The sequence below is a fragment of the Lampetra fluviatilis genome, chromosome 27 (genome assembly GCF_964198595.1).
Source record: "Lampetra fluviatilis chromosome 27, kcLamFluv1.1, whole genome shotgun sequence".
Classification (NCBI taxonomy): domain Eukaryota; kingdom Metazoa; phylum Chordata; class Hyperoartia; order Petromyzontiformes; family Petromyzontidae; genus Lampetra; species Lampetra fluviatilis.
The window spans coordinates 3,814,996-3,841,858 of NC_136301.1; the positions used below are offsets into that span (position 1 = coordinate 3,814,996).

General features: G+C 48.4%; 1 protein-coding gene and 1 long non-coding RNA gene across 3 annotated transcripts in view; one reads left to right on the top strand and one right to left on the bottom strand.

Annotated features, from left to right (window-relative positions):
* Positions 1 to 26,863, bottom strand: part of LOC144942307 (uncharacterized) — a 549,184-nt gene that overhangs the window by 455,648 nt on the left and 66,673 nt on the right. The gene's annotated exons all lie outside the window — the stretch shown is intronic.
* The window catches only part of LOC144942300 (peptidyl-prolyl cis-trans isomerase FKBP5-like), a 48,194-nt gene continuing 24,487 nt past the window's right edge, over positions 3,157 to 26,863 (top strand). The window contains exons 1-11 of one of the 2 annotated variants that reach the window (XM_078869074.1): positions 3,172 to 3,550; positions 10,404 to 10,548; positions 11,419 to 11,561; positions 12,056 to 12,176; positions 12,900 to 13,056; positions 13,285 to 13,375; positions 13,722 to 13,805; positions 14,863 to 15,048; positions 15,711 to 15,950; positions 16,650 to 16,715; positions 17,513 to 20,056. In XM_078869074.1, the coding sequence (XP_078725200.1) occupies positions 3,440 to 3,550; positions 10,404 to 10,548; positions 11,419 to 11,561; positions 12,056 to 12,176; positions 12,900 to 13,056; positions 13,285 to 13,375; positions 13,722 to 13,805; positions 14,863 to 15,048; positions 15,711 to 15,950; positions 16,650 to 16,715; positions 17,513 to 17,587 (1,419 nt within the window). In that variant the 5' untranslated portion in view covers positions 3,172 to 3,439 and the 3' untranslated portion in view covers positions 17,588 to 20,056. Of the gene's footprint in view, positions 3,551 to 10,403; positions 10,549 to 11,418; positions 11,562 to 12,055; positions 12,177 to 12,899; positions 13,057 to 13,284; positions 13,376 to 13,721; positions 13,806 to 14,862; positions 15,049 to 15,710; positions 15,951 to 16,649; positions 16,716 to 17,512; positions 20,057 to 23,782; positions 24,201 to 26,863 lie in introns of those variants that run through there. The other variant, XM_078869075.1, reaches the window with a different exon arrangement.

The window sequence follows — 26,863 nt, forward strand, 5'->3', positions numbered from 1 at the left end:
CGCCTTCTGCACCTTCTGGAAGAGGAAGCACGTGGAGGGGGGGGGGTGGTCATTCAGCACGCGGTTTAATTAGCAACATTTAAGTTAATATAAAGAATGCTATAACAATAGGTTTTACCCTTTCTGGCAATAAATCAGGTGTTAAGATGGTAAAAGACCAAACAATCGTTTTTCAATGAATCCTGTCTGCATTAACCACGCGTACTTGTGAATATGCGAACAAAGAACTTGCTCTGATAACACGATGTAACACGATTTTTGTTCCTGGGTAGTAAGTGTTATTTTCTAATTTCTCATGCCTCAAAAGTATAGAAAATAGCTATTATTCCCCACAAACTTTGCTTTATAACAACAAACAACACAAAAGCACGATATGAGTGCAAAGTATAGGAAATGTAAACATCACTTAAAAATACAAATAAAACTCTACTATTTTTTATCTCACCTGGTCAAGCCCACTCAACTATTTGCTTCTTTTTCAGAATCGAACTATGTATACTTTATTTCTCCTTTTAAGTAACACAGTGTTATTGACGAAAGTTATGAGTGTTGTCATTTAATGTGTGTGGGAATCACCAAATGTGATTCGGGGTTAAACGACACCCACCAAAATCGGTAGCTGTTTTACAGAATCAAATTCGATCTGATATTTGTGGACCCTGATATTCTTATTGATCTTTGACCCAGCATTTTTGTCCATAATATTTTGCTTATTTGCTTATACCTTTGTACTATCACTGGCTGCGGGGACTATGTAATTTGTACGTTAAACACGGTGTGGGGGAGGGGCTATTTTGAATGACATTGAAAACACGAGTCTAGACATTTCGAGTACTGTATCTTCTACCACTTTCTACATTCTCGAGAGAATCGCATCATGAATATTAATCAGCGGGTAAACCACATTAAAGCCTCGCCCATGCGATGTCCCTATTGGCTGGGACGTTCTCATGTTTATTCATGAGCCGTATTTTTTTTTCTTCACTTATTGGTAATTTGCAGAGTGCACTTTCATATTATTCACTCGTCCTGGCGATTATGCTAGACAAAAAAGTGGGGAACGATCGTTTTTGTTAATTGCCTGCGCAATTTGGTTTATTTTATTTCAAACAGGCGCTTACAGTCGATCGCGGCGGACACCTATTTCTGGAAACTTCTCGGGGTCCTCAGCTTGTATCGTCCAAGGAATCGAAACAACGCTCGGGTGTTCGATTCCAGAACTTCGATTCTTTAGCTCGAAATAAAATAGACGGGACGCAGGGTTCGTATTTAAGCTAAAATAAGTTTGTATTTATAATAAAGGATACTTTTACAGGATATAAGGGCCTTACTGCGATCTAAGGTTGCAATTTAGGATTCATGGCTGCAATCAGGATAAGACTAGCATCTCAATTATGCATTAGGATATGTTAACAGATGAATGGGTTTGCGTTTAGGATTTCGCGTTCTAGGATTTTTGCGAGATTATTGTTACGAATCTGTGGGTCTCAAAAAGTACACCGATGTACAGACCCGACAGCATCGTTCCGAGTTAATATATCGGCACCCAAGGAGCCGAATTGGCATCGCCAACGCGTTTTCGTGCCAAGAGCCCGAGGTTATGGGTTTTTTCTTCCGTTTTAGGACCAATTTGGGGAGTTCAGTTCCATCCCATAAATCGGCTCCACGTTCAACTTCCTTCCGCGTCTCGCAATTTTGTCCTTGCGTCTTCCCTCCCTCCCTCACCCACCGCATCTTATTTCCTATGATCACTGTTTCATTGCTTTCATGGCTTTATTTTGGTGATTTCGAAAAGTTTTTCGGTTTGGCCATGTTTGTTTGTTGTAGTACGGGGTTAGACTGATGGCCTTAATCTAAGTTGTCTTGTTGTTGTTTGACTTGCATCCCACTGGGATTTTTGCACACAGCGTTGGTGTACGGTGCTTTTTCTGCAACATTTTGCTGTCTTTTCTTGGATTTTCTGTTTGCACTTAGTCACATATTCACTTTAAGATGTTTTCTTGTTCATGTTTTTGTTTGTTGCGGTTGCACCCGATTCAAGAGCCGAATGGCTCACAGGGCTATACCAAATAAATGAACTTGAATTTCCCTCCCACACGTTAATAGCCTTTGCTGAAACCGAGACAAGTTCATGTTGGTTCTTTCGGTAAAGTCACGTAGAAGGGAAATAATGAATAGTGATCATTTTGTTTTATTTTTATTATTTCCCTTCTACGTGACTTTACCGAAAGAACCAAGAAGATGAATCCCTGCAGTCGCGAAAGCTTTGAATCGAAACCGAGGCAAGTTCCACTCTCACCTCTTCTCAGAGTGCTGCCTGTTGCTGGCCGCACGGACCTAATCACCTTGGCAACCGCGTGGATTCCCCTTCTCCGGGACCATCCCGATTTTCCCCCATCCGCACCGAGAAACCTGAATAGAGGTTACTTTGTTATTATTTTAGAAACGTGCATTGAGGTTACTTAGATTTTTTTTTAAACCTGCATTGAGGTTACTTTGATTATCATTATTTTTAGAAACGTGAATTGAGGTTACTTTGGGTTGGCGGGGGGTATAAATGTCCATATGATGGGGCCAACTTTGTTGAGCTATTGTTTGTGGCCAGGTCGCTTCTGAAAAATAAGTTTGGTGGACTGTGGATGGTTTTAGTTTTATTTGGGTGATTTGTTCGCCTTATACTTCGTACTATCCTGTTTTTGTACTGTTATGACGTCACCATCGTGCCCTTAACTGGACATCTGTGGACAAAGAGCTTCGTAGCTCATCGGATTCCTCCTGCGGTATATAAATTGTAAAAAAATAGCCCCCTTCAATTTCACGCGATTATTTGTAAAATATATAAACCAATCGATTCCTTCTGCAGAACAACACTGAGCGATTTCACGCGATTATTTGTAAAATATATAAACCAATGGATTCCTCCTGCAGAACAACGCGTAGCGATTCCCACGTCGAGACGTCAAAGGAATCGACTTCGATTCCAGCGTTGAGCGATGCGGCGCGTTTCCTACGGCGAGTTCCGTTTGGAATCGATTCACCGAAAATTAAATCGTTCCCGGTTAGTGTTTTTGTTGTTGCGAATCGCGATTCGACCCTACGCAATACAAATCTGCGGTATTTGTGGAATCGATCCTGGATTATTAGCGTCGGTCGACGGAATCGATCCGACACCCCCCCTCCACCACCATCCATTGGGGTTACGTTCAGCAAAGCGGCGGCCACCACGTGCAGCATCTTCCGCGGGCCCCTCTCTTTATCGATCTTTCTCGTTCTTTCTCCGTCTCTCTCGACGTCTCTTGCCGTCTTCAGCGATTGCCCAGTGGCAGTGAGCATCCAGGTCGAGGTTTAGTGAGCTTTGTTGTGCGGCGAAGACGGTGGTTGGGTTGATCGAGCGTGTTAGTTGTTACATTTAGAGCGGCGGCGGCGGCGGTGGTGAGGGATGACTGCCGAGGCAGATGCGAAGGTGGAGAAGGTGGAGGAGGCGGTGATCGGCGGTGGCGCAGAAGCAGGGGACGACATCTCCCCCAAACAGGACGGCGGAGTGCGCAAGGTAACGGCGAGTGGTCAACTGCAGAGGGGAGCACATTTGACAACCATCGTCATTGTTACCGTGTCAGCTGCATCATCCGTCAAAGTCCCAATCAATGGCCTTCCCCCCCGAGTCAAAACGCATTGTTGTCACAGCAATTTCAACGTCGTCGTGACTTTCATTAGCATCGTTATCAGCTTGATTATTGTGATCGTCCAGAGCATAAGCATTGTCATCATTATCCCTGCTACCACGATATCTTGTCGTCATTCCTCACATTGTCGTCATCTTCCCGATCATCATCTCTGCCATCTAAACCTCCCACCAACCGCACATGTATTGACCAGCAGCAGAAGCAGCATCTTCATTCGGGGCTCTCGAAACGATGACAAGTCGCCTGCATTCCATAAATATGGATGCTCGGTTTCCCACCATAGTAATGTCGAATTTCCAACTAATAACAAAATGTCGAATTTCCAACTAACAACCACGAACCAAAAAAAAATGGAAATCGACACCCAGATGTGGAAACATCATTAATAAGGACAGCAGGGAAAAGGAGCACCCATGAAAGTTCTCGCTCACGTCGCAGTTAGCGGAAGAGCGAAACCACTTTTGTAAAGACGGTGTTTGGTCTACTCTTCCACGTCGTGAGTGATGGGGGATGTCACCCGAACATGAACGATTCGAACCTAGCCGAACACACTCGTTGCAATGTTAACCAATTGCAATGTTAATCAATTCATTGCAATGTTAACCAATTTCAATGTTAATCGATTCATTGCAATGTTAACCAATTTCAATGTTAATCGATTCATTGCAATGTTAACCAATTGCAATGTTAATCAATTCATTGCAATGTTAACCAATTTCAATGTTAATTAATTCATTGCAATGTTAACCAATGTCAATGTTAATCAACTCATTGCAATGTTAACTAATTTAAATGTTAATCAACTCATTGCAATGTTAACCAATTGCAGTGTTAATTCATTGCAATGTTAATCAATTCATGCCCCGATGGCTTGGTTGGGAGGACGAGATGCGTTGGGGGTGGAGATGGAATTTGAATAACCCCCCACATCGTCCACGCGGTGTAGATGGAAGTCTAACCGGCGAACCTTCTCGATTGTACGTTCGATGTGCTGCTGCTGCTCACCATTACACCACCTGTGGTTCTTAGAACCTTTACAGCAGCAACCTTGCAGACCCTTTGGTTCTCAATCGTAAACAAACTAAAAAAATGCGTTATGTTAATTAAACGCATAGGTTTGATGACACAAAGGTAACAACGATTATTCAATATTTCCGTGCCCGTGCTTAATTTATCTTTTCGATTATTTACCTTCGAAAAAATGCCCGTGTCTCTCGCTACCCCCCCCCCCATCCCTGGAAAGGGCATCTCGCACCCCCCAGGGGGTGCGTGCACCCCGGGTTAAGAACCACTGGTGTAGTGTATAGTGTAGTGTATCGTATTGTATAGTAGCGTAGTGTATAGTTGTGTAGTGTATAGTTGTGTAGTGTATAGCGTAGTGTACAGTTGTGTAGAGTGTAATGTATAATAGCGTAGTGTATAATAGTGTAGTGTAGAGTATAGTGTAGTGTTTAGTTGTGTAGAGTGTAGTGTATAATAGCGTAGTGTATAGTTGTGTAGTGTATAGTGTAGAGTATAGTGTAGTGTATAATGTAGTGCAGTGGTTCTTAACCTTTACAGCAGCCTTGCAGCCCCTTTGGTTCTCAATTGTTAAAACAATGTATGGAATATTAATAAATACGTGGGGGTTTGATGAAACAAAGTAGTTGTACTTATGTGCCGCGTGCTTAAATTATTTACCTTCTAAAAAAAAATGTGTCCATGTCTCGCATCCCCCCAAGAAGGCGCATCTCGCCCCCCCCCCCGACAGAGCATCTTGCACCCCAGGCTAAGAACCACTGCATTACAACATTGGCAGCTTCCCCGCAGCATGTGTATATAACACCTTACCCCCCCCCCCCAAACAATTGGCAAAGCATCAGGTTAAGTCAATGAGAGTGGCTGAGGAAAATTCCAGAATGACACAAATGAGATCCGTGTGTCTGTGTGTATTTCTTAATGGTAATGCGGGGAATTACAATGTGCAGCACCTTTATCACTCCACTGCTGGATGAAGCCCCCCCCCCATTCCTTGCCAGTCGCTTGTGGCTGTTCGACCATACTTCACCACGCTGGTCAGTACGGGGGTTGGTGATGGCAGAGAAGGACCCATAACTGGTTGTGATGTCAACGAACTGCTGATGATTCCTAGTACTGTCGTTTTAGCGGAGTATAAATTGAGTTTTCATTGCGATGGGACTCTGGCTTATTAAAGAAAGTTCCAGAATAGGTGACTCAAATCGACATGAATGTGTCGCATTCTCAGCAGATTATTATTATGCTGTTTGGTCAGTACATTGCTACTGACGGTGGCTGGTGATAGGCTGTGGTGAGATGGGTAATTAATCAGAATTAGAATATGTATTTACACTGAAGGAATCCGATAACGCTCTTTTTCGGACACGTCCAGTAGTGATGGCCTGGAGGATGGTGTTAAAATCTTGTAATGTAAAATCTTGTACTGTATATTGTGGGTTTCTTGTTGGCCGTAAATTTAAATTATTTACGGGACGCTGATGGGCTCAGGAAAGTTCCGGAATGGGTGAGTGAAACCGATGTGGGTGGTTGGGGGGTGGGGCATTGTAGCTGAGTGGCAGGGGGGACGATTGAGGGATAGGCGGGCAGCGTTTTGGTTGAAGGAGGCTTCATACAACGGTGGATTGACCGCAGCTCATGGCGGGTTGTGTGTTGCTGCAGAATTAAGCCGTTGAGGATTTGTGCGTGGAATTTTTTTTGTGTAATTCAAATTTCGTAGAATTGAAACGCTCGGGTAGGTACAGTATTTAGTTTGCTCACGTGGCTGAGCGCAGGCCCAAAGGCGCAGAATGCCGGACGGCCAGCAGCAGACAGCACTCTTTGAGTGTGTAACAAAGCTATACGTTTCTCAAATTGAGCAAGGTTTTAATAAGATGGGCAAAACAGTGATGGTGGCGGGAGGGTATTCCAAGTGAAACAGTGCAAGGGAAGAGGCAGAGAGAGGAATGAGGTGATCTGTGGTGAGTGGGTGAGTTAAGTGTGGTATTGTGACCTGCAGTGTGGTGAGTGGGTTAGTGTGGTATTGTGACCTGCAGTGTGGTGAGTGGGTAAGTGGGTTAGTGTGGTGTTATGACCTGCAGTGTGGCGAGTGGTTAAGTGGGTTAGTGTGGTATTGTGACCTGCAGTATGACGAGTAGGTAAGTGGGTTAGTGTGGTATTGTGACCTGCAGTGTGGTGAGTGGGTAAGTGGGTTTGTGTGGTGTTATTACCTGCAGTGTGGTGTGTGGGTTAGTGTGGTATTGTGACCTGCAGTGTGGCGAGTGGGTTAGTGTGGTATTGTGACCTGCAGTGTGGTGAGTGGGTAAGTGTGGTATTGTGACCTGCAGTGTGGTGAGTGGGTTAGTGTGGTATTGTGACCTGCAGTGTGGTGAGTGGGTAAATGGGTTAGTTTGGTATTGTGACCTGCAGTGTGGTGAGTGGGTTAGTGTGGTATTGTGACCTGCAGTGTGGTGAGTGGGTAAGTGGGTTAGTGTGGTATTGTGACCTGCAGTGTGGTGAGTGGGTTAGTGTGGTATTGTGACCTGCAGTGTGGTAAGTGGGTTAGTGTGGTATTGTGACCTGCAGTGTGGTGAGTGGGTAAGTGGGTTAGTGTGGTATTGTGACCTGCAGTGTGGCGTGTCGGTGAGTGTGTTGTGAACCATATGCACCTCAAGGTGCACATGGCCTGGCACAAGCGTCGTGGTGACGTCACCGCCACTTAGTGGCGAATGGCGGTTGTTGTTGTGACCCTCTGTGTCGTGGTGGTTGAACACGGTGCTGATGAGATGCGGGTGGGCGAATCGGTGAGCGCAGTTTACATAAACAGTGACCATGCTAGTAGCAGCGATAGAAGAGTGAAAAGGACGCAGATGTATTGCTAATGGTGGCCATGATTGGACTGTGGTGCCCTGTGATGGAAGATTCCATCCACTCTGAGTGAATGAAATCGTCAATGTGTGTGGGGGGGGGGTTTTTTTAGCAGAGATAGAAACTTTTGGTGGCCGCCTCAGATCAAATTACCCGGAATTCAGCCGATATCATCACGCCATCACGCCTCCGAAGCCAGGCGGGGTGGGGGGCGAGCATGGGGTCGGTGCTTTGATGGGCAGGTCGCTTTCTGCCTTTTGTAAGCAACCGGTTGCTCGGTTACATGCAACCGAGCTGCACAATTGATCACTGGGCAATAATGAAACAAGCCTTACCAGATGAATGCACACACGTACAGCCCTTTTGCCAATCTGCTGCTGGATGAGAAACCTCTCCCCATACTGTGCGGGCCATGCTGCTCAGTGTGTGTTGGTGGCGACACAGCGTACGTGTTGTAGCATAGAAGCACAGCACAACAGTGTATTTTGCGGCCCCTGCTGCTTAACCACGTAGCCCTCTCCTAGAAGCCTTTAGTCACTTGCTATGCAATGTGGTCTCCAAGGTTTAGCCAGGCTCAGATCTGATTGGCTTCTGAGATCTCGGATAAGATAGCGTGCATCCTGGGCGATGGGGTCATGGGTGTGCCAGATTGAATGCAGTGAAAACGGAGCTGACGCAATACTACGTATTCGCTGGACAGAGTCGGAGAGATAATGGAATGAGAGACATGCACAGCGTATAGAGACACGGCGCTAGACCCACATACAAGAGAGCTGTGAAGAGTGTGTCACGGGGAGGAGAGACACTTGAGACGGACAGAGAAACAGACGGCAGAGAGATATTTGGAGAGACATGATAGATATGGAGGGACACGGAGAGGTGGAAACACAGGGATGTGCAGAGCCACGCAGTAATCTAGAGAGACGGTTGCGGAGAGTGGCAGACGGACACATGGAGACATGGACGCAGAAGGAGACGGACACATGAAGGGAGGGAACACGGAGGCACAACCTTGAGCATGTTCACACGTTGCGCGTGCGTAAAGAGAGCACTGCCTGTGATTGCGAGAGTTTTGATGCCAATTATTTATGGGGGAATGCTCGCATCGGGGCGGCGTGACCCAGTCTTAACGCGATTGAGTTTGCACAAGGCTCGCGAGAGAGTGTTACGTTGCAAAATTCAACGTGAGTCCAGTCCAAGCTCCCAGTGGGTGAGCTTGGCATTAAATGAGTTGCCCGGTGTTGTGTTTAGACGTTGAGTTTAGCGCGGGAGGGAAGACGAGCAAGGCCTGTGCATGGTGGGCAGTGCTGACCACAATGCCCTCCACGTGCGCCGGGCAAACCTTCGTGCGCGATTGCTGACAAGCATGGGTGGGGTGCAGAGGTCGCAAACGGGTTTTGATTCCTTACCCGTACCCGGCCGCACCAGGGTCGCAAACGGGTACCCGTACCCAGCCGGGTACGGGTAGGGTACGGGTATGGGTATCGGGTACCTAATTGGGTATCGGGTACCTAATTGCGACCTCTGGGATGAAGCCATGTTGCAGGCGCGGGTGGGTTGATTCTAGGAACTTGAATTGTGAGAAGAGACAAGACGTTGGGAAATGAGTGACAAACGGTGACTCACCAATGACTCACGGCCTACCCGTACCCGGCCGCACCAGGGTCGCAAACGGGTACCCGTACCCGGCCGGGTACCCGGGTATCGGGTAGGGTATCGGGTAGGGTACGGGTATCGGGTACCCGGTTGCGACCTCTGGTGGGGTGTAAAGTCGCATATGTTGCAATGGCTGCTTTTTCGATGAATTTTTATAAATTCATATGAGTACAGAGGTCAACTTTTGTGTTACGAGATGGGTACTTGAGGCAGGCGGAGGCCATATTTGTGTTGCTGTGCGAGTTCGAAAACCCAGACTGGCAATTTACACAGAGGACCCCGTAGACTCGCATGGACACCCGTAGACTCGCATGGAGACCCATAGAATCGCATATAGACCCATAGAATCGCATAGAGACCCATAGAATCGCATAGAGACCCATAGAATCGCATAGAGACCCGTAGACTCGCACGGAGACCCATAGAATCGCATAGAGACCCATAGAATCGCATAGAGACCCATAGACTCGCATGGACACCCGTAGACTCGCACGGAGACCCATAGAATCGCATAGAGACCCATAGAATCGCATAGAGACCCATAGAATCGCATAGAGACCCGTAGACTTGCACGGAGACCCATAGAATCGCATAGAGACCCATAGAATCGCATAGAGACCCATAGAATCGCATAGAGACCCATAGAATCGCATAGAGACCCATAGAATCGCATAGAGACCCATAGAATCGCATAGAGGCCCATGGATTCAAATGTTCCGAGCGGGCAGTGGTGGTGCTGTGTGGTCCACGGTTTGATATTGGTGCCTGCAGGCACATTATGGGCTATTCTTCATCAGTGTGGGAGGGAAACAGCCATGTCTCCCGTGCACTGTTCTGCCGCGGTTCAATACAGACCCATTATACGTGGCTCAGTTGCCCATAACGTGACAACACATCTGAGTTTTTTTTTATTTAGGCCTAGGGGAGCCCCGATTGGAAGCTCATCCCCTGTCGGTGACATTGGCATAGTGCCCGGTTTCTCTCCCCCAAGCCTGGGCATTGAGCCGAGGGCATCACGCTGTGAGATCCGCTGTCACGCGTCGCCCAAATGTGGCGGGGGCTATTGTTGATAATGTTGGTTGTGAAAGCCGACGTGTTAAACTGACGGCCGGGGTTGTTGCGACGGCGGGGCGCGCCGGGTGACGAGCGTTTGACCTCCAGACGATCGCGCTGACCCCTCGTCAACCCTTGTCCAACCCGCAGCTGATCAAGCGTGCGGGCGAGGGCGATGACACGCCGCTGGCCGGAGACAAGGTGTGGGTTCACTACACGGGCACGTTGCTCGACGGAACCAAGTTCGACTCCAGTCGCGACCGAGGGGAGAAGTTCACCTTCGAGCTGGGCAAAGGTGAGGATTCTCGTGCCGTGGTCCACTGTCGGTATGAATTCGAAGTGGCATTTTTGTTCCCCTGTATAATCTAAAGCAAAAGTTGGGGGTGGGGGGAAGTGGAGGGGGGATGCATCTTATAATGAGGACAATTAATTGTATTCTGGAAGACAGTGTTTTAATCTTGTTCAGGATTATCTTCCGGAAGACGGCAGGTGTGTCGTCCGGTTTGTGTAACTTTGACACTGGGGGTACAACTTTAGGGGTTGTGTGTTGCTCTGCGGAGCATCTGATAATCCGGAGATATACGGTCATTGTAAGTTGAATATGAGCAAACAGTTCTGCTGCATCGTTATGATAGTTGACTCTGCATTTGTTATATCTGGGGTAATTGGGCTAAGGGTGGTCCATATGGAAGAAAAAAACATGGATAATGAAAAACAAATGTAAATTAGGCAATAAATCATGGTACTGGTTACCTATACAGAATCTGGGTGAAGAGGTAGAATGCGTCGTATGGTTTGTATTGTTTGCTCAAGTAATGCGATTACTTTCCGATGTGTTTGTGGTCACCGAGTCGTGGACCCTCAACGAGCGAGGGTCAGCCAATAATTAGAGCAGCATGGCTACTCCGTTACCTGGTTACCACGCAATCCGGTTACTAAGTAACCCGGCCACCAAACAAGCCGGTTACTCCACCCACGGATAATGAAGAGTTAGCTTTGTAATCAACCACGGGCCTGCATCGCGGTGGAGATGTTTGCTACGGTCCAGCAGTAGCCATCGTTGCTGCCATGTGCCTGTGACCGCACGCACGCACACATGTACGTGTGCCGCCTTGCGTGCGTGACCGTTGTGCCCCCCCCCCCCCCACCGCGTTACCTTTTCCAGAGCAAGTGATCAAGGCATGGGACATCGGCGTGGCGACGATGAAGCGGGGGGAGTTGTGCCAGCTGACGTGCGCCGCCGAGTATGCGTACGGTGCCGTGGGCAGCCCCCCCAAGATCCCCGCGAACTCCACGCTCATCTTTGAGGTCGGTACTTTCGACCACTCGGACGGTTATTTGGCCACTCGGTGGGTCTGTTATTCAGGTCGTTCAGTGGGCCAGACTGAACGGAATGCTGCCAGTTAATATTGATCTGGAAGGCTGATAGGCGGATGGACTAAAACAATTATTTAATTTATATGTTGAGGTACCAATCTCTTTCCGCTTGCACGTGTGGATAACCGCAATGCTCCCGGACAGCGCATAACGAGTTTCACGTTGAACAAGGCCCCATCGTTAAGACCAGATGTAATTGTGATTATACCATCATTTAGACCAGATGTCATCGTGGTAGTACCATCTGGCAGCCCAGCAGCACTTGCTTATTACGTATGGATGTTGGACTTATTTCGGACCGTGCGTAGTCAACCGCACAAATCGGAGGTGCGGGGGAAGGACAAAAAAAAACACAAAAAGCAGTTCCGACTGCTGATGGTCGCAATGTTTGCCCGCGAGACGACCTTGCCTGGGTCTTCCCCCAGGTGGAGCTGTTTGACTGGAAGGGGGAGGACCTCACGGAAGAGGAGGATGGAGGCATCATCCGGCGCATCCATTGCAAGGGGGAGGGCTACTCCAAGCCTAATGAGGGCTCCACCGTGGAGGGTGCGCCCCCCCCCCCCTCGTCGCCCACACGCGCGATGCGACTCCGCCACGGCGAGACACAACGCGTCCGCAGATACACGCAGCCGCAGATACACGCAGCCGCAGATACACGCAGCCGCAGATACACGCAGCCGCAGATACACGCGTCCACATTTATTGGGCACCGCGCGGACGCAGGCACAACGCGGACGCGCAGACAACCGCTACGACTGCTGCCACGCACACAAGCGCAGAGACCACAATACTGCAGACACAACTATAACCACACAGACTGCCATACTACGGGCAAATAAAGACACAACCACTGAGCGCTCGCGTAGACCACACACAACACTACCAGACACAAACGTTATTCATGTTTGGCTACCCATTCGTGTACGTGAGTGTATTTGTGAAATTAACTGTGGAGGGGGAGTTGTGGCGCAGTGGTTAGCGCGCTGGGCTACGAACCCAGCGACCAGAGTTCGATTTCTGCTGACGGGCCAACACCAGTGACAATTATCTGAACCAGTGCTGGGCTTCGCCTAGGTCGACTCGGCCTCAAATTAGTACCTGCTGCGATGTGCAGTCAACGTCGCCACTCGGGAGACAAAGGCGGCTGGGCTTGGTGCTGGCCACCTGTCCCCTCGCGTGCTGTACCAGCCTTCATAGGTGCTAATCGCTCACGGCGCTTGCCTCAACAGTCCGTTAAGGCTACACGTGGGATCTTTGTCTCGCGCGCAGTGTCTCTGGAGGGCCGTGTGGGGAGCCGAGTGTTCGACGCACGCGACCTCTCGTTCACCCTGGGCGATAGCGAGGAGTTCGGGGTGGTGCCGGGCGTGGAACGCGCGCTTGAGAAGATGCTCAAGGGGGAAGTGTGCACCCTCACGCTGGCGCCCAAGTGAGTCTCGCGCTCGTACACTCCCTCTCGCACAACAACTGGGCGCCCTTCGTCTTCGCTTTGCCGATGTTATTTACACACCGCGCCAGGTCCTCATTTTAGGCTGCACTCAACTAGGGGCGGCATACGAAAGACAGGAGTAGTTTGGGTTTGGTAGGTTTCATTGTGATCGTGGATTTGGCACGGCTGTTAACGTCTGCGATGCGTGTGGCAACGCGTCGCCTGCAGGTATGCGTTTGGTCAGCAGGGAAAGGCAGAGTTTGAAATCCCTCCAGACACCACCGTGGAATACAAAGTGACTCTGAAGAGCTTTGAGAAGGTACGCGCACACGTTCACTCTGCGCTGTTAACACCCTTCGCATACTAACACGCACGCTGATACACAGCTGTGCGTTCACTAGAGTGTATCACAATATAGAAACGCTACGATGTACATCCGACGACAATGATCAACGATAATCGCATCTTCCCTTCCCTCTTTTAAAATACAGTTATATCAGGATTATCGTTATTATGAAAAAACAATAATGAACGTTTCCTGTGATCATTAACGATCTACGTGAATAGCTGTTTACACATTGAACGAGCGCTTTGCGAAATGTTTGCACTCGCGTTATACACTCGCACTGCACAGTGATTGAATGAATGAATGCGCGTGTGTCCAGGCGAAGGAGTCCTGGGAGATGGACACCAAGGAGAAGCTGGAGCAGGCCGGCCTCGTGAAGGAGAAGGGAACTCAGTACTTTAAGGTGCGACGCGTGCGAAGCCCCACGGTGGCAGTGATGTTATCGTTCTCGCCTGGTCTACAGGAGGTCGTGGGTTCGATCCTGACCCTGATGCCTGTATATTTGGCTGCTGTTAATTTCCACATTTGTGGCCCAAGTCGCTTCTGAAAATGAACGACATCGCTCCGTGAGCTTTACCTAGTAAAATGAAAATCGTTTAGTTTTCTTGATGCTCATCTATTTTTAGAGATTGGCTTACCTTTCCTATACTTTGCACTCCTGTCATTTTTTGAATTGTTTGTTGTAACTTTCTGACCCGCCCCTCCTGGACATCTGTGAAAAAGAGCTTTCATAGCTCATCGTATTTCTCCAGAATGAATTCTAAAGTCTGATTCTGAAGGAGGAAATGTACCACACAGTGGATGTTTTCTCGGCTGTGTGTGCGTGTGGACAACAGTAGTCACTGCGCAACGAACCTGGCGACCCGAGTTCGATTCCCGCTCATGGTCAGCACCAACACCAGTGACGATTATCTGACCTGGTCCTGGGCCTCTCCCAGGTCGACTCTGCCTCAAATGAGTACCTGGTGCGATGCGTAGTAAACATGGCCACTTGGGAGACAAACGCAGCTGGGCGTGGTGCTGGCCACCCATCCCCTCGTGTGCCATGGCAGCCTTCATATATGCTCCCTGATAGCACTTGCATCAAAATTCTGTTAAGGCTATACTGGGGATGTTTTCCCTTTGTGCTGGTTGCTGCTACTGCTGTTATTTGCTGCTGCTTCTGTTGCTGCACCCGGCGTTACTCCTGTTGCTCCCCTTAACTGCTGCTGCTGCTACGACCGGCGCTACTGCTACTATTATCTGCTGCTTCTACTACTGCTATCATTATGCGCTTCTGCCGTTTCTGCTGTTGCTTTCGCTGTTTTTGTTGTTACTGCTCCTCCTGCTGCTGCTTCTACTATGATCCTACTGCTGCTGCTCTTGCAACTGCTGCTTCTAGCGCTCCCACCTCTCCCGCTGCTAATGTTTGTTCCGCTGCCCGTACCGCTTGCCCGACCGCCACCGCCAACCGCATGCAGGCAGGGCGCTACAAGCAAGCGCTGGCGCAGTACAAGAAGATCGTGTCGTGGCTGGAGAACGAGTACGGCCTGGAGGGCACCGACGAGACGGCCGCCAAGAGCCTCGTGCTGGCTGCGCACCTGAACCTCGCCATGTGCCACCTCAAGCTGGCTGAGAGCCAGCAGGCGCTGGAGTGCTGCGACAAGGTACAGCGATCGCCCCGACTCGCACACACGCGCACACAGATGTACGCACGCGCACGCACGGAGAGATGTACGCGCACATAGCGATAGATATACGCACACATCAACACAGATACACTGCAGCAGGCAGGCATGCACTCGTGTTCTCGTACAGATTGGCCCAAATTTCGATTTAAAGCTTTCGTGACTGCAGGGATTCATCTACTTGGTTCTTTCGGTAAAGTCACGTAGAAGGGAAGTAATAAAATAATAAAAATAAAACATAATAAAATAATTCTCACGACGTTTTGGCCACAACGCAAGCAGCCGTCCTCAGGTGAAGAATGAAACACCATGGTCACAAGAATGAAACACCACCAAGCTTGGTGGTGTTTCATTCTTCACCTGAGGACGGCTGCTTGCGTTCTGGCCGAAACGTCGTGAGAATTATTTTATTACGTTTTATTTTTATTATTTTATTACTTCCCTTCTACGTGACTTTACCGAAAGAACCAAGAAGATCAGATTGGCCCAGTTGTACATTGTGCGTCACTTGGGTTTCGCTCACAATTGGTTCGTGCTTCTCCTGCGATTCACCTGTGGCTTCCCCCTACGCTCCCCCGTCGATCTCCCTCCCCACCCACTTCCCCCCCCCGCCCGCCCGCCCGCCCCTTGTCCCCCGAAAGGCCCTGGAGAAGGACCCGCGCAACGAGAAGGCGCTGTACCGTCGCGGCGAGGCGCACGCGGCACAGAGGGACTACGAGCTCGCGCGCGCCGACTTTGAGCGCGTGCTGGAGGTGAACCCGGCCAACGGGGCGGCGCGTGCGCACGTAGCGCAGTGCCAGCGAAGGCTGCGTGAGCAGCACGAGCGAGACAAGCGCGTCTACGCCAACATGTTCAGCAAGTTCGCGCAGCACGATGCAAAGGTGCGTTGCCGCCGGCCGTGTTAAGGTTTTCCATCGGGGGTTTAATCTCTCGCCGATATATTTTCCGGGTCGCCTGTTGGGTTCGACCGGAGTAGGTAGTTTCGTGATCGGTTCCGGCCACGTAGAGCGTATGTACTGGGCCTGGCGTGCTGGGTGCGGATTTTTTTTTCCCCGTTTTCTTGATATTGCTCCCTGTCGCAAAGCGCATTCGTCGGGTCAATTGGGGGGGGAGGGGGCTATTTAGCTTTGGGTCATCTCGTCGTACGTTCCGTCTCGTGGCCGTCGATCCGCCTCGAGCAGCGGCCTCCTCGTCAAGCCCGTCGCTGGGACAACCGGACGCGTACAGAACCCACAGTGCTCTGTTGTGGCTCCAGTCGTCTGGAATTAAACCTCTCGCTTTCACCCTGAACGTCGGTGTCGCCCCTGAATTAATGCTCTCCCGACGCCAGCATTCTATCTGCGCTGGTTATACACTTAAATAATGCGCGTTGTACACATCTGCACTCCGTTAATTTTCAAAGCCATCGAGCAAGCTTTGCACCCCTGCCACAGGAAGGAAGTGGTGAGAGGTGCGATGGCAGTGCTGGTCCAGTTTCCTTTCCTTCTGCTGTCACTTTTGGTCTAGATCACGTCTCTGGTATGATCGTTCGTGCCGTGCCTCATGCCCTGCTTGTGTCTCTGTCCCGTGTGCGTCATCAGCATGAGAAGAGTCCGGGCAAAGGAGACGAAGACGTCTTCAAGAAGGCGGCTCAAGAAGCATCGGAGGTGACCGCCCCTTGCAGCCTAAAGCATTAATAGTGAAACATTAGGAGCAGTGATTATAATTATCGGCCTGTGGCCAAATGACCTGGCATTGGCCAAATGACCTGGCATGCACCCAATCTTGGCAGGTGTTGGATACTAATTAGTGGGGTTGAGTCAGGACCGTGCTTTGATGGGCAGCTACTGTTGTACCTATGTATGTTGAACTTCTTTCACACCGTACCTAGCCAACCATGCTAATCGGAGGTGTGGGAAATTACCTGGCATGCGCCCAATCTCGGCAGGTGTTGGATGCTAATTAGTGGGGTTGAGCCAGGATCGTGCTTGGATGGGCAGCTTCCCGTTATGCGCAGTGAAGTGTAGTGAAATAACCGCCATGGGACTCGCACGATGTGACGAGGCTTTCATCCAGCATGCGCCTCTCCACGCTTATTTGCACACTTTTTTTGTTAACTCCCCCATAATTTTGTTCGTTATTGTCCACGCTCTTTCTTCTGATATTAGGAAGCTACTGGAGCTATGCATTTTTTAATCTCGATTGAAAACTCTTTTCTTTAAAACTGCTTGTTGTTTTTAGTTTCTTGTCCTTCCCCCCGGACCTCTGATTAGCACAGTTGGCTACGTACGTTGCGAAAGAAGTTCAACACACATACATACTTATACGCTTCTGAGCCATCCGTGTCCATGGCTGGTAGCGCACATTTCACACAAAAAAGCAAAGGTTAAACGCTCTGGAAAGCTTTGCGGAATCCACGCGTGTGCACGATTCTATTCCTGTTAAAGTCGAGTGTTTGTTGCAGGATGAACAAGTGGACAAAGAGGAAACGGACGAAGCTCCCGCTGCTCCCATGGAGACGGAGGCGGCGACCGCGTGAGGCGGGGGGGGGAGGATGGTTGCGGAAGGCCCCGGTCGATTTGGGGCTTCCACCGTTGATGGCGGTTTCTGTTCCATCGCCACCGTCTTGGGAGCAGCAGCATCTTCTCTCTCTCTCTTGAAGTCCCCTCCCGCTTTTCTCCGGTTTGATTGCCATGCGATGAACACTCTTCGCAGGGCATGATATACACGTGGGCTACGCCACTTAGTGTGTTGGATAAGTGTCGTGTCGTCGTCCCCCCCCCGTCGAGTTCGGTGTCTTCAGGATTGGTTTCTGTGACGTCATATTCGAGGTGGGGGGGGGTGGTCGTCCCCCTCCTCCCCCCAAAAAGGAATGTGTGACGTCATACTGCGTGCTCGCCGCGGGTCCAGCGGATGTTGAAAGTTCATCGTCTCATTATTACAGGATGCCGATAGCAAGCAAATTGGAATATACTTTGTTAATAAAAAAAAAAAATTGCAAATCGCTGCACCCCTTGGTCAAAATGATCTGATCTGGTTGTGTTAACGTTCCTAAATTAATTGGTAGTTTTTCTAAGTTTTGATTTTAGTGCTTTCATTTGCTTTGTTTTTATATGGTTTTTGTGTTCGGTTTTACAACTTGGAAGCAAGATGCATCTAAAACAACACCATTCGGTCTCCATTTTACCTCCCTTTCCGATGCAACGTCCGATCCACGACAATGCAGCGGTGTATTAATTGCGGCCGCCGTAAATAATTGTCAATTCACCGCTCAAGTTCCGGCACGCGGCTCCCAATTTGCATCGTTCCCATTCCGAGTTTAAAATCCCCCTACGTACGCCTGGCCCTACAGACGAGCACGGAGCGGCTCCCAGCATGCACTGCGTGTATCCTGACATAGCCAGGGTCACTGGGTTCACACCTCCCGAACAGAAGCAGCAAGGGGACTCCACCATGGCCGGAATGCCTCTAGAGGCCGCTATACTGATACGTCTTAAAGCAATGGTTCTCAGCGTTTTTGGTATGGCGCCAAATCCCCCCCCACCCAATCAAAACCACTGATTACGATGATCCCCGTTTCCCTGGTTACTAAGGTCTCAATAAACAGACACCCCATGTCCACTCCTGCACTCAACGTACTCTTGGCCATTTTGTTTCGCGTTGTGTATTTGTGTTTTTTTGTGTTTTTTTTCGTGTTGTTGCCGTGACGCTGACATTCCCCGCACACGTTCGAAATCTTTCCAGCGCAGTGTCCATGCGACAGCCCGCGCAGCCCCTCTGAGGGTTTCGTGGTGGTGCACGACCAGCGGGCAGTTGAGAACCGTTGCCTTAAAAATAATTTGGCTTTGACTTTCATTTATTTTTATTCTTTGGGTCTTTAGGTAAAGTCACGTAGATAGATTCGAAGCTTTCGTGACTGCAGGAATTACTTTTTGGTTCTTTCGGTAAAGTCACGTAGAAAATCAAATAGTAATAGAATTCGACGTTTCGGTTGCAACACAAGCAGCCATCATCAGGCAAGAATTAATGATTAAACACAGACACGGAAACAACATAGGCAGACATGCAGACACTCGCTCGGTGAGTCTGCATGCGTGTGCCTATGTTTCCGTGTCTGTTTTATCATTCATTCTTACCTGATGATGGCTGCTTGTGTTGCAACCGAAACGTCATATTCTATTATTATTTTATTTTCTACGTGACTTTACCGAAAGAACCAAAGAGTAGTTAGGTAGATAGCTTGAAAGACAAGCGATCGTCATCAGGATCGCTAGTATTGTGATCAAAACGTCTAAGTCATAACTTGCTGTGATGCTTCCACCCTATCTTCCGATGTTAGTTGTTATTTTCGGCTCTGATTTTACATTCACAGGTTCAATTTCTCACATGAACACAGCCACCTGACGCGTCAGCGGCTCTTCGATCCTCCATTAACATGCTAATTTCTCACGTTAACATAACTAGCCCCGCCCACTTTGTTTATGACCCTTGGGCTACACCCATTCTAAACCTTTAAAACAGTCTGCCTCGGCAGCTTTACTCTTTATTTCCTCCTGATGCCGATCGCTTGTGTTGTGATCGAAACGTCGTAGTTTTCTGTTATTTTCTTTTAACCCATCTACGTGACTTTACCGAAATACCTAAAGAATGGGAATTCCTGCAGTCAGGAAAGCTTTAAGTCAAGATTTCATTTATTTTCTCACGCACGAAAGGCTTCAAATGTGTTGTCGGTCAGAGTAGGGCACGCAGTCTGAGGATGCAACCAGAAAACAAAAGCATATTTAACTTTGGGTTGCCTCTTCCATTATAGTAGATGGTAAAATGGGTGGCTTTCGGCGTATTTTTCATTCCATGTAATCTGTATTTTCCCGGCGCACACCTGTGGAGTACGGTCACTAATGTAAGGCTCACTGGGGAAAGCAATACCGATGTTAAGTTAGTGATGCATCCGTTTTTTGGTGGAATGGACTTTTGATGGCTCACGAACGAAATAAAAGCAAAGTTGAAATCGTTGTGCACTTGTACGCTCACACACGCAGGACACGGCAGGCATGCAGGTAAACGCGCTATGCAAGTGAAGGGAGTGAATGACAATCTCTCTAGGTACATATTTAAAGATTTAAATCAGTTTTCAAGGTAAATATGTGCCTAATTGTGCATGTCACAATCCATTATTTTTCCAAGTCGATACAGCCGGCCACATGAGTCGTAATCATATTTAGCATCCCCCCCCCCCCCCCCGGCTACAGAATGTGCGCAGAGGTTTTGCAGGCAGGCGCCAAGTACCTACTCCCACCGCCTAACTTGCCCTGCCCTCTACCCACAAATCCTCACTTCTCTGCATTGTTGGTGGGTGCAGCGTGGGCTAAGCCACCTTAGCCTCACTACATTTTGGTATAATTACAAGCAATTTTCGATTTAAAGCTTTCGTGACTGCAGGGATTCATCTTCTTGGTTCTTTCGGTAAAGTCACGTAGAAGGGAAGTAATAAAATAATAAAAATAAAACATTAAATAATTCTCACGACGTCGCCTCGACATACCTGGTTTTCACCTGAGGACGGCTGCTTGCGTTATTTTATTACTTCCCTTCTACGTGACTTTACCGAAAGAACCAAGAAGATGAATTACAAGCAAGGCAACAGCAGAAGGCACGGATATCTTCTCCTGTCCTTGGTAATGCTAAGTACCATCGCAGCACGGGTCCTCATCGGCGAGTTGCAAGGTAGCAACGTGGAGTTCCTGCCATCGTCGGAGTGAGGACGTGGCCCTGCCACACCAGCTGGCAGACCGTACTCGTCGGCACAAGTTGTCCCTTGCCTGCAAGTGACATTTACGCAGGAGCATTGTACGATGACCGGAGCATTGCAGGCGGCTATCAAGGCTTCCCACCTACAGGTTGGATTCCTGGTCATGTGCATAGCATCATTGGTAATTAACACCTGATTTTGAAACTCGTCCTCCTCTACACGAGGTCAACTCTGCCTTCGAATAGATACCTGGTACATACGGTTACCATCAATACTGGGAGGAGACGACGGTGTGCCCGTGCTGTGGACCTTAAAGAGTGGTTTCTCACAGATGCCCTGACATTAACTACTTTGGTGATCTCTAAATACGTGTTCAATTTAATTACGCGTGTACATCTGCGCAGCTGGTGGTGTCAGGCAGCCGCGTTAAATGTTTGGGTACTCAAATATGTATTTTAAAACTATTACCGTATTCTGTGAATTATAACAGTAAAACCACAAATATATGCCAGGTGTCAATAAAGTCATACAAATATGGTCACACACCGGATTATAAGACACCCCCAACTCTTGTTTTAAATTACAAGCGTCTAATCTGGGGAGTGCGGTGAGTTAATTGATGTGCACATGTTACTCGGGGTGGAAGATCACTTGGTACTGCCACTGCTTAGAACCTGGGTTCGAATCAGGATCTCGGCTAAATTTAACCAGGTTCTGACACGTGGCGAGTTCGGCAAGGCCTGTTCAAAAAGTACTGATTGAAAACTCATTCAAGCTGGCTCCGAGGAGTAAAACATTCTGCCCCGTAGCCGTGTGAAGGATCCCGTCTCTAGCAGCGCGAGTGAGAAGGTGACACCACCATCATGAGAATGAGAGGCAGATTGAAGGTACCTTCAAAGTACGATTAATTCACCATCATAAACGGAAGCCGTTCTGTAACGGGGCGTTGCACGGCTTTCCAAATAAGAGAGGGCGGAGCCTAAAAAGGAAAGGCGTGGAACCGGAAAGAGAAGATGGACGGGGTGAGGCCTAGCTCTAAAGAGGTGGGACCTAACCAGGAAGAGGTGGGACCTGATCGATGAGGGGCAGGGTCTGATGAGGGGCCTGATAATTAGCGATGGGCAGGGCCTGGTAAATGAGGGGCGGGTCTGATCAGGGAAGGGCGGTGCATAAATAGAATGGGGTCGAGGTCTTGTGGAGTTAGAACTTCCCTGTTGATTCTTAATTTGAAGCTTTCGTGATTGCAGGAATCCATACTCTTTGGTTCTTTCGGTAAAGTCACGTGGGTAGAAAAATAAAATAGATCACGACGTTTCGGGCGCAACACAAGCGTCCGTCACCTGATGTGTTGCGCCCGAAACGTCGTGATTTGTTAAATGTTATACCTACGTGACTTTACCGAAAGAACCAAAGAGTACGGTTCCCTGTTGATTCTTGACTTAGTTATTTTCGGCTCCCTGATTTTACATTAACAGGTTAAATTTCGCACACTAACACAGCCACCGATCTCGACGAGCTCGACGTTGCTGCTTTGTGATCTCCCACTAACATGTCAATCTCTCACATTAACATAGCCACCTCCGCGCCCTCGTGGATGCCGCTCTCCGATCTTACATTAACATGCTAATCTTTACTCTATTGGAACCTCATTTGCCAGTAAAAAATATATTATCAGAGTTATGTTTTTTGTTTGCATTATGGCTGCAGGTATTGTGGTCTATGCAAACATGACTCCTTGTAAAAAAGGTGTCAGTTTTGTTGCCAGATAGAAAAGTAAAAAAAACAATTATGCTAATCTTTCTTGATTTGAAGCTTTCGTGACTGCAGGAATCAATACTCTTTGGTTCTGTCGGTAAAGTCACGTAGGTATAACATTTAACAAATCACGACGTTTCGGGCGCAACACAAGCGTCCGTCATCAGGTGGGAAAGCATGTTCTGCTGCTGAGGCAGACTGTTTTAAAAAGGTTTGAAATGGGTGTGGGCCCAAGGGTCATAAAGAAGTGGCTGGGGCTAGTGATGTGAATGTGAGAAATTAGCATGTAACTGTAAGATAGGAGAGCAGCCTCCTCGACTAGGGCACGGAAGCGGCTATGTTAATGTGAGGGATTAGCATGATGTTAATGTAAGAGATTAACATGAAACTGTGAGATAGGAGAGCGGCCTCCTCGACTAGGGCATGGAAGTGGCTATGTTAATGTGAGAGATTATCAGCCACTTCCGTGCCCTCGTCCAGGAGGCCGCTCCCCTATCTGACATTAACATGCTAACCAGAGGTGTGGACTCGAGTCATGCGACTTGGACTCGAGTCAGACTCGAGTCATGATTTTGATGACTTCAGACTCGACTTGGACTTGCCTCATCTTTGACTCGACTTGACTCGGGACTCGAGAGCAAAGACTTGAGACTTACTTGTGACTTGCATAACAATGACTTTGTCCCACCTCTGCTAATTACTCACATTAACATCACTGGCCCCGCCCACTTTGTTTATGACCCTGAGGCTACACCCATTCTAAACCTTTAAAACAGCCTGCCTCAGCAGCTTTACTTTTTTTTTCCTCCTGATGACGATCGCTTTAATGTTGCGATCGAAACGTCGTAGTTTCTTTTATTATTATTTTCTAATTTTTTTACCATTTTTTTTTAAACCTATCTCCGTCACTTTACCGAAATAACCCATAAAATATAAATAATTACGGTACTCTGTGCGTTCTTCACTCGTGCCCGTAGTAGTAGTGGCACGGCTCGGCCACTTGAGGGCGCCATCCCCCCCCCCCCGTCAGCCCCCCCCCCCTCAGCCTCGACCCCCCCCCGCGCGCCATCTCCCCCCCCCCTCAGCCTCGACCCCCCACCCGCCCCACACAAGATGGCGGACGGCGGGAGTACCGGCGGCGCTTTGGCGCGCGGCGGCGACGGCAACTCTCGCGCCTCCCCCGCCGGGGACCTCGCGCCAAATCCCGCAGCCCGAGCAGGAGACGCCGAGGCTCTCGCGGAGCGCGAGGCCGCAGAGGAGCGAGAAAGCGGCGATGGCGGTAACGGCGACGCCGCCGCTGCCACCGCCGCCGCCGCTGCCGCCGTCGCCGCCGCGGCCGCATCTGCGATCGACGGCAGCGGCAGCAGCGGCGGTCGTAACAGCGGCGATGGCGATCGGACCACCAAACAATCGCTACCTTCCCTGCCGCCGCCGCCGCCGCCTCCTCCTCCACCTCCGCCGCCGGTGAACCTGCTGGAGGCGTGCTTCGTGTGCCGCGAGAGCCTGCAGAGCCGCGAGCCCAAGCTGTTGCCGTGTCTGCACTCGTTCTGCCACGCGTGCCTCCCCCCGCCCGAGGAGAGGCGGCTCGGGGTGCCGCCGGGCCCCGGAGCGATGAACGGCGGCGAGACCCGCGTCCAGATTGCCCAAGGTGGGTGGGAAGCTCAACTTTTCAGTCGCGTCGAGAAAGCATGATGTTATCTTAATTGATTAGCTGATGCTGATCGGCGGCGGTAGCGTGTAGATTGAGAATGAACGTGAGCAGCACCACTATCGTCGTTATCACAAGTGAACTTTTATCAACAAAAGCAGAAGCAATACTGCGAGTAGCGTCGCTTAAATTCAACAACACCGTGAATACGAGCAGCACCCACCGTCATCATCGCTCTAATCGTTACATTGAACTCTACTTTTATCATCATGACAATCATTGCAGAAATAACACGAGCAGCGTCGCTTAAATTGAACAACAGCATGAACGTGAGCAGCACCACCACCGCCATCGTTATAATCGTCGCGTGAATTAAACTTTTACTCGTCATTATCACAATCACCAATAGCAGAAGCAATTCCACGAACAACGTCGCTTAAATTGAACTTAACTTGAGCGTCATCACCAATCACGAGCATCGCCAGCATATGGACATGAGCAGCAGCATTAATGATGATCATCATTTACATTTGACTCAAGTTTTATTATTAAGTCATCCGCATCACGCGAGCATCAGCATTTGTATTGACACCATTATTGTGATCACCTATTGGACCTAAACATTGTCAAACGCTTCAAAATAATTAATCAGTCAGCATTACCAAATAAAGTCATTTGTATTAAAATATGTACATAGAAAATGTTGCTGGTACGTTGTATGATGGGTGGACCTGTGGTTGTGTGGTCATTGTAAACCCAATTAGCATGCTCAACTTTAGTGATGCATTCCTGGGTGCAACTTTCATTTTTTTTAAATAAATTAATTCAACGCTTTTGTTAATAACACTGCCTTAAACGGAACAAAAAAATATATATATATAACCGGTAACGTTTTTGGCAATGGCCTTTTCCATAGCACGTATATAGAGGTCGGACTCAGGTATGTACACAAACCTTAAAGGCCACCACTTGTCATGTGTGGGTGGTATAATAATAACAGCGGTAGTGATATGACAATGGGATTTCACATTGTGATGTGATGGCGCTAAGTATCCCAGCCACAGTGGTAAATATTGAGGAAAGTTCATATTAAGTTAACTACTCCATCTCTCTAAAGGCCTCTTTAACCTTTAATTTTGACCCTTTAATTTTTGGTCACTGAGAGATGTCGGTGAAAGTGATTTTTGTACAATTTGTACGTTTTATGCACCAGGCATGTTTCGTGGATAAAACATTTTTTTAAATGAAAGAAACACTCATCTGTAATACTCTTGATAATCATTTTTTTGTTACTTGTTTATGGAGCAGTTGTGAGATAATTTGGAACAAAAGTAATGTATATGTCTCAGGCACCAGCCCAGACTGACCAGTGTGATGAAGTATGTTCTAACCCCCCCCCCCCCCCCCCATGGCCAATTCGGTGTGGGAAGCCCTTCATCCAGCAGTGGTTTGAGAAAGGGGCTGTAAATGGATATATTGTGTAGGATGTGTATATTGGCTATTTATTAGGAATGGCAATAGTTTAAGATTTAGATTAAATATTTGGTTATTTTAGCTTTACACGTGCCATCACTATTGCAGCTGAAATCCAGTAATCCAGTTATCCAATAACTGGCAAATCCTCGTTACTCTTGGGTTATCGGTGGTTTACGACAATTCACGCTATCCGTGGCACTGCGGGCGGAGTGAAAATGGTCAGCAGACCGCAGCCAACAGAAGTGGGTCAGGGCTCACGCAGAGTTGCAGTGACAGCTACAGAGAAATGCAGAGGTAAAACGTGTATATTTTTTTTACTTGGCATTTTTATTTAACAAAAAAGTTTACTTTGTAGGTTAGTTGTGCTGATGTAGTTTTTTTTAGTAGAAGAGGATTTTTGGTCTTAGAAGAAATTGTAACCTCATTATCCGTGCATTTAATTAATCTATTTGACCTGTGCCGTGCTTCCCCTGAAATCTGCAAAATGTTTGCGGATTGATGGAAACGCACTGCTTGTTCATTGCATAATCCACAGCACACCGCATCTGTGTGAAAACATTCACAGATTGATTATGATCAATCTGAACCACACCTCATGACACAAGGTGAACTGAAAGACGTCAGGGATTTGGAACTACCCAAGAGTAAGGCAGAGCTGTTGGGCTCCAGAATGCAGCAGTGGAATCTCCTGGCAGGTGATGTTAGGGTTTCCATGTTCTGTGACCGTCAAAAGGATCTTGTCCCATTCTTCTTCATGGAAGGTGATCTTGTAGCCTGCAACAACATCGATGGTGTGAGGGCAGCCCTCAACATTGTTTATGATCCAGATGAGTGGAGACTGTTCATTGATTCATCGAAGATGAGTCTTAAAGCTGTTTTGCTGCATCATGGCAATGTTTTGCCATCAATTCCAGTTGGTCATGCAATCTATATGAAGGAAACCTATGACAACATGAAATAACTTTTGAGGTGCTTAAACTGACCAACATCAGTGGCAGCTTTGGCGGTTTGAAGGTTGTTGTTCTCTTGCTTTGTCTGAAGACTGGATACACAAAGTACTCCTGTTTTCTCTGCGAATGAGATAGTCGCGCGAGAGATTACCACTACATCGAGGTTAGATTGCCCACTCCGACAGTCATTGGAGCCTGGGAGGAAAAGTGTTCAGCATCCACCACTTGTTGAATCAA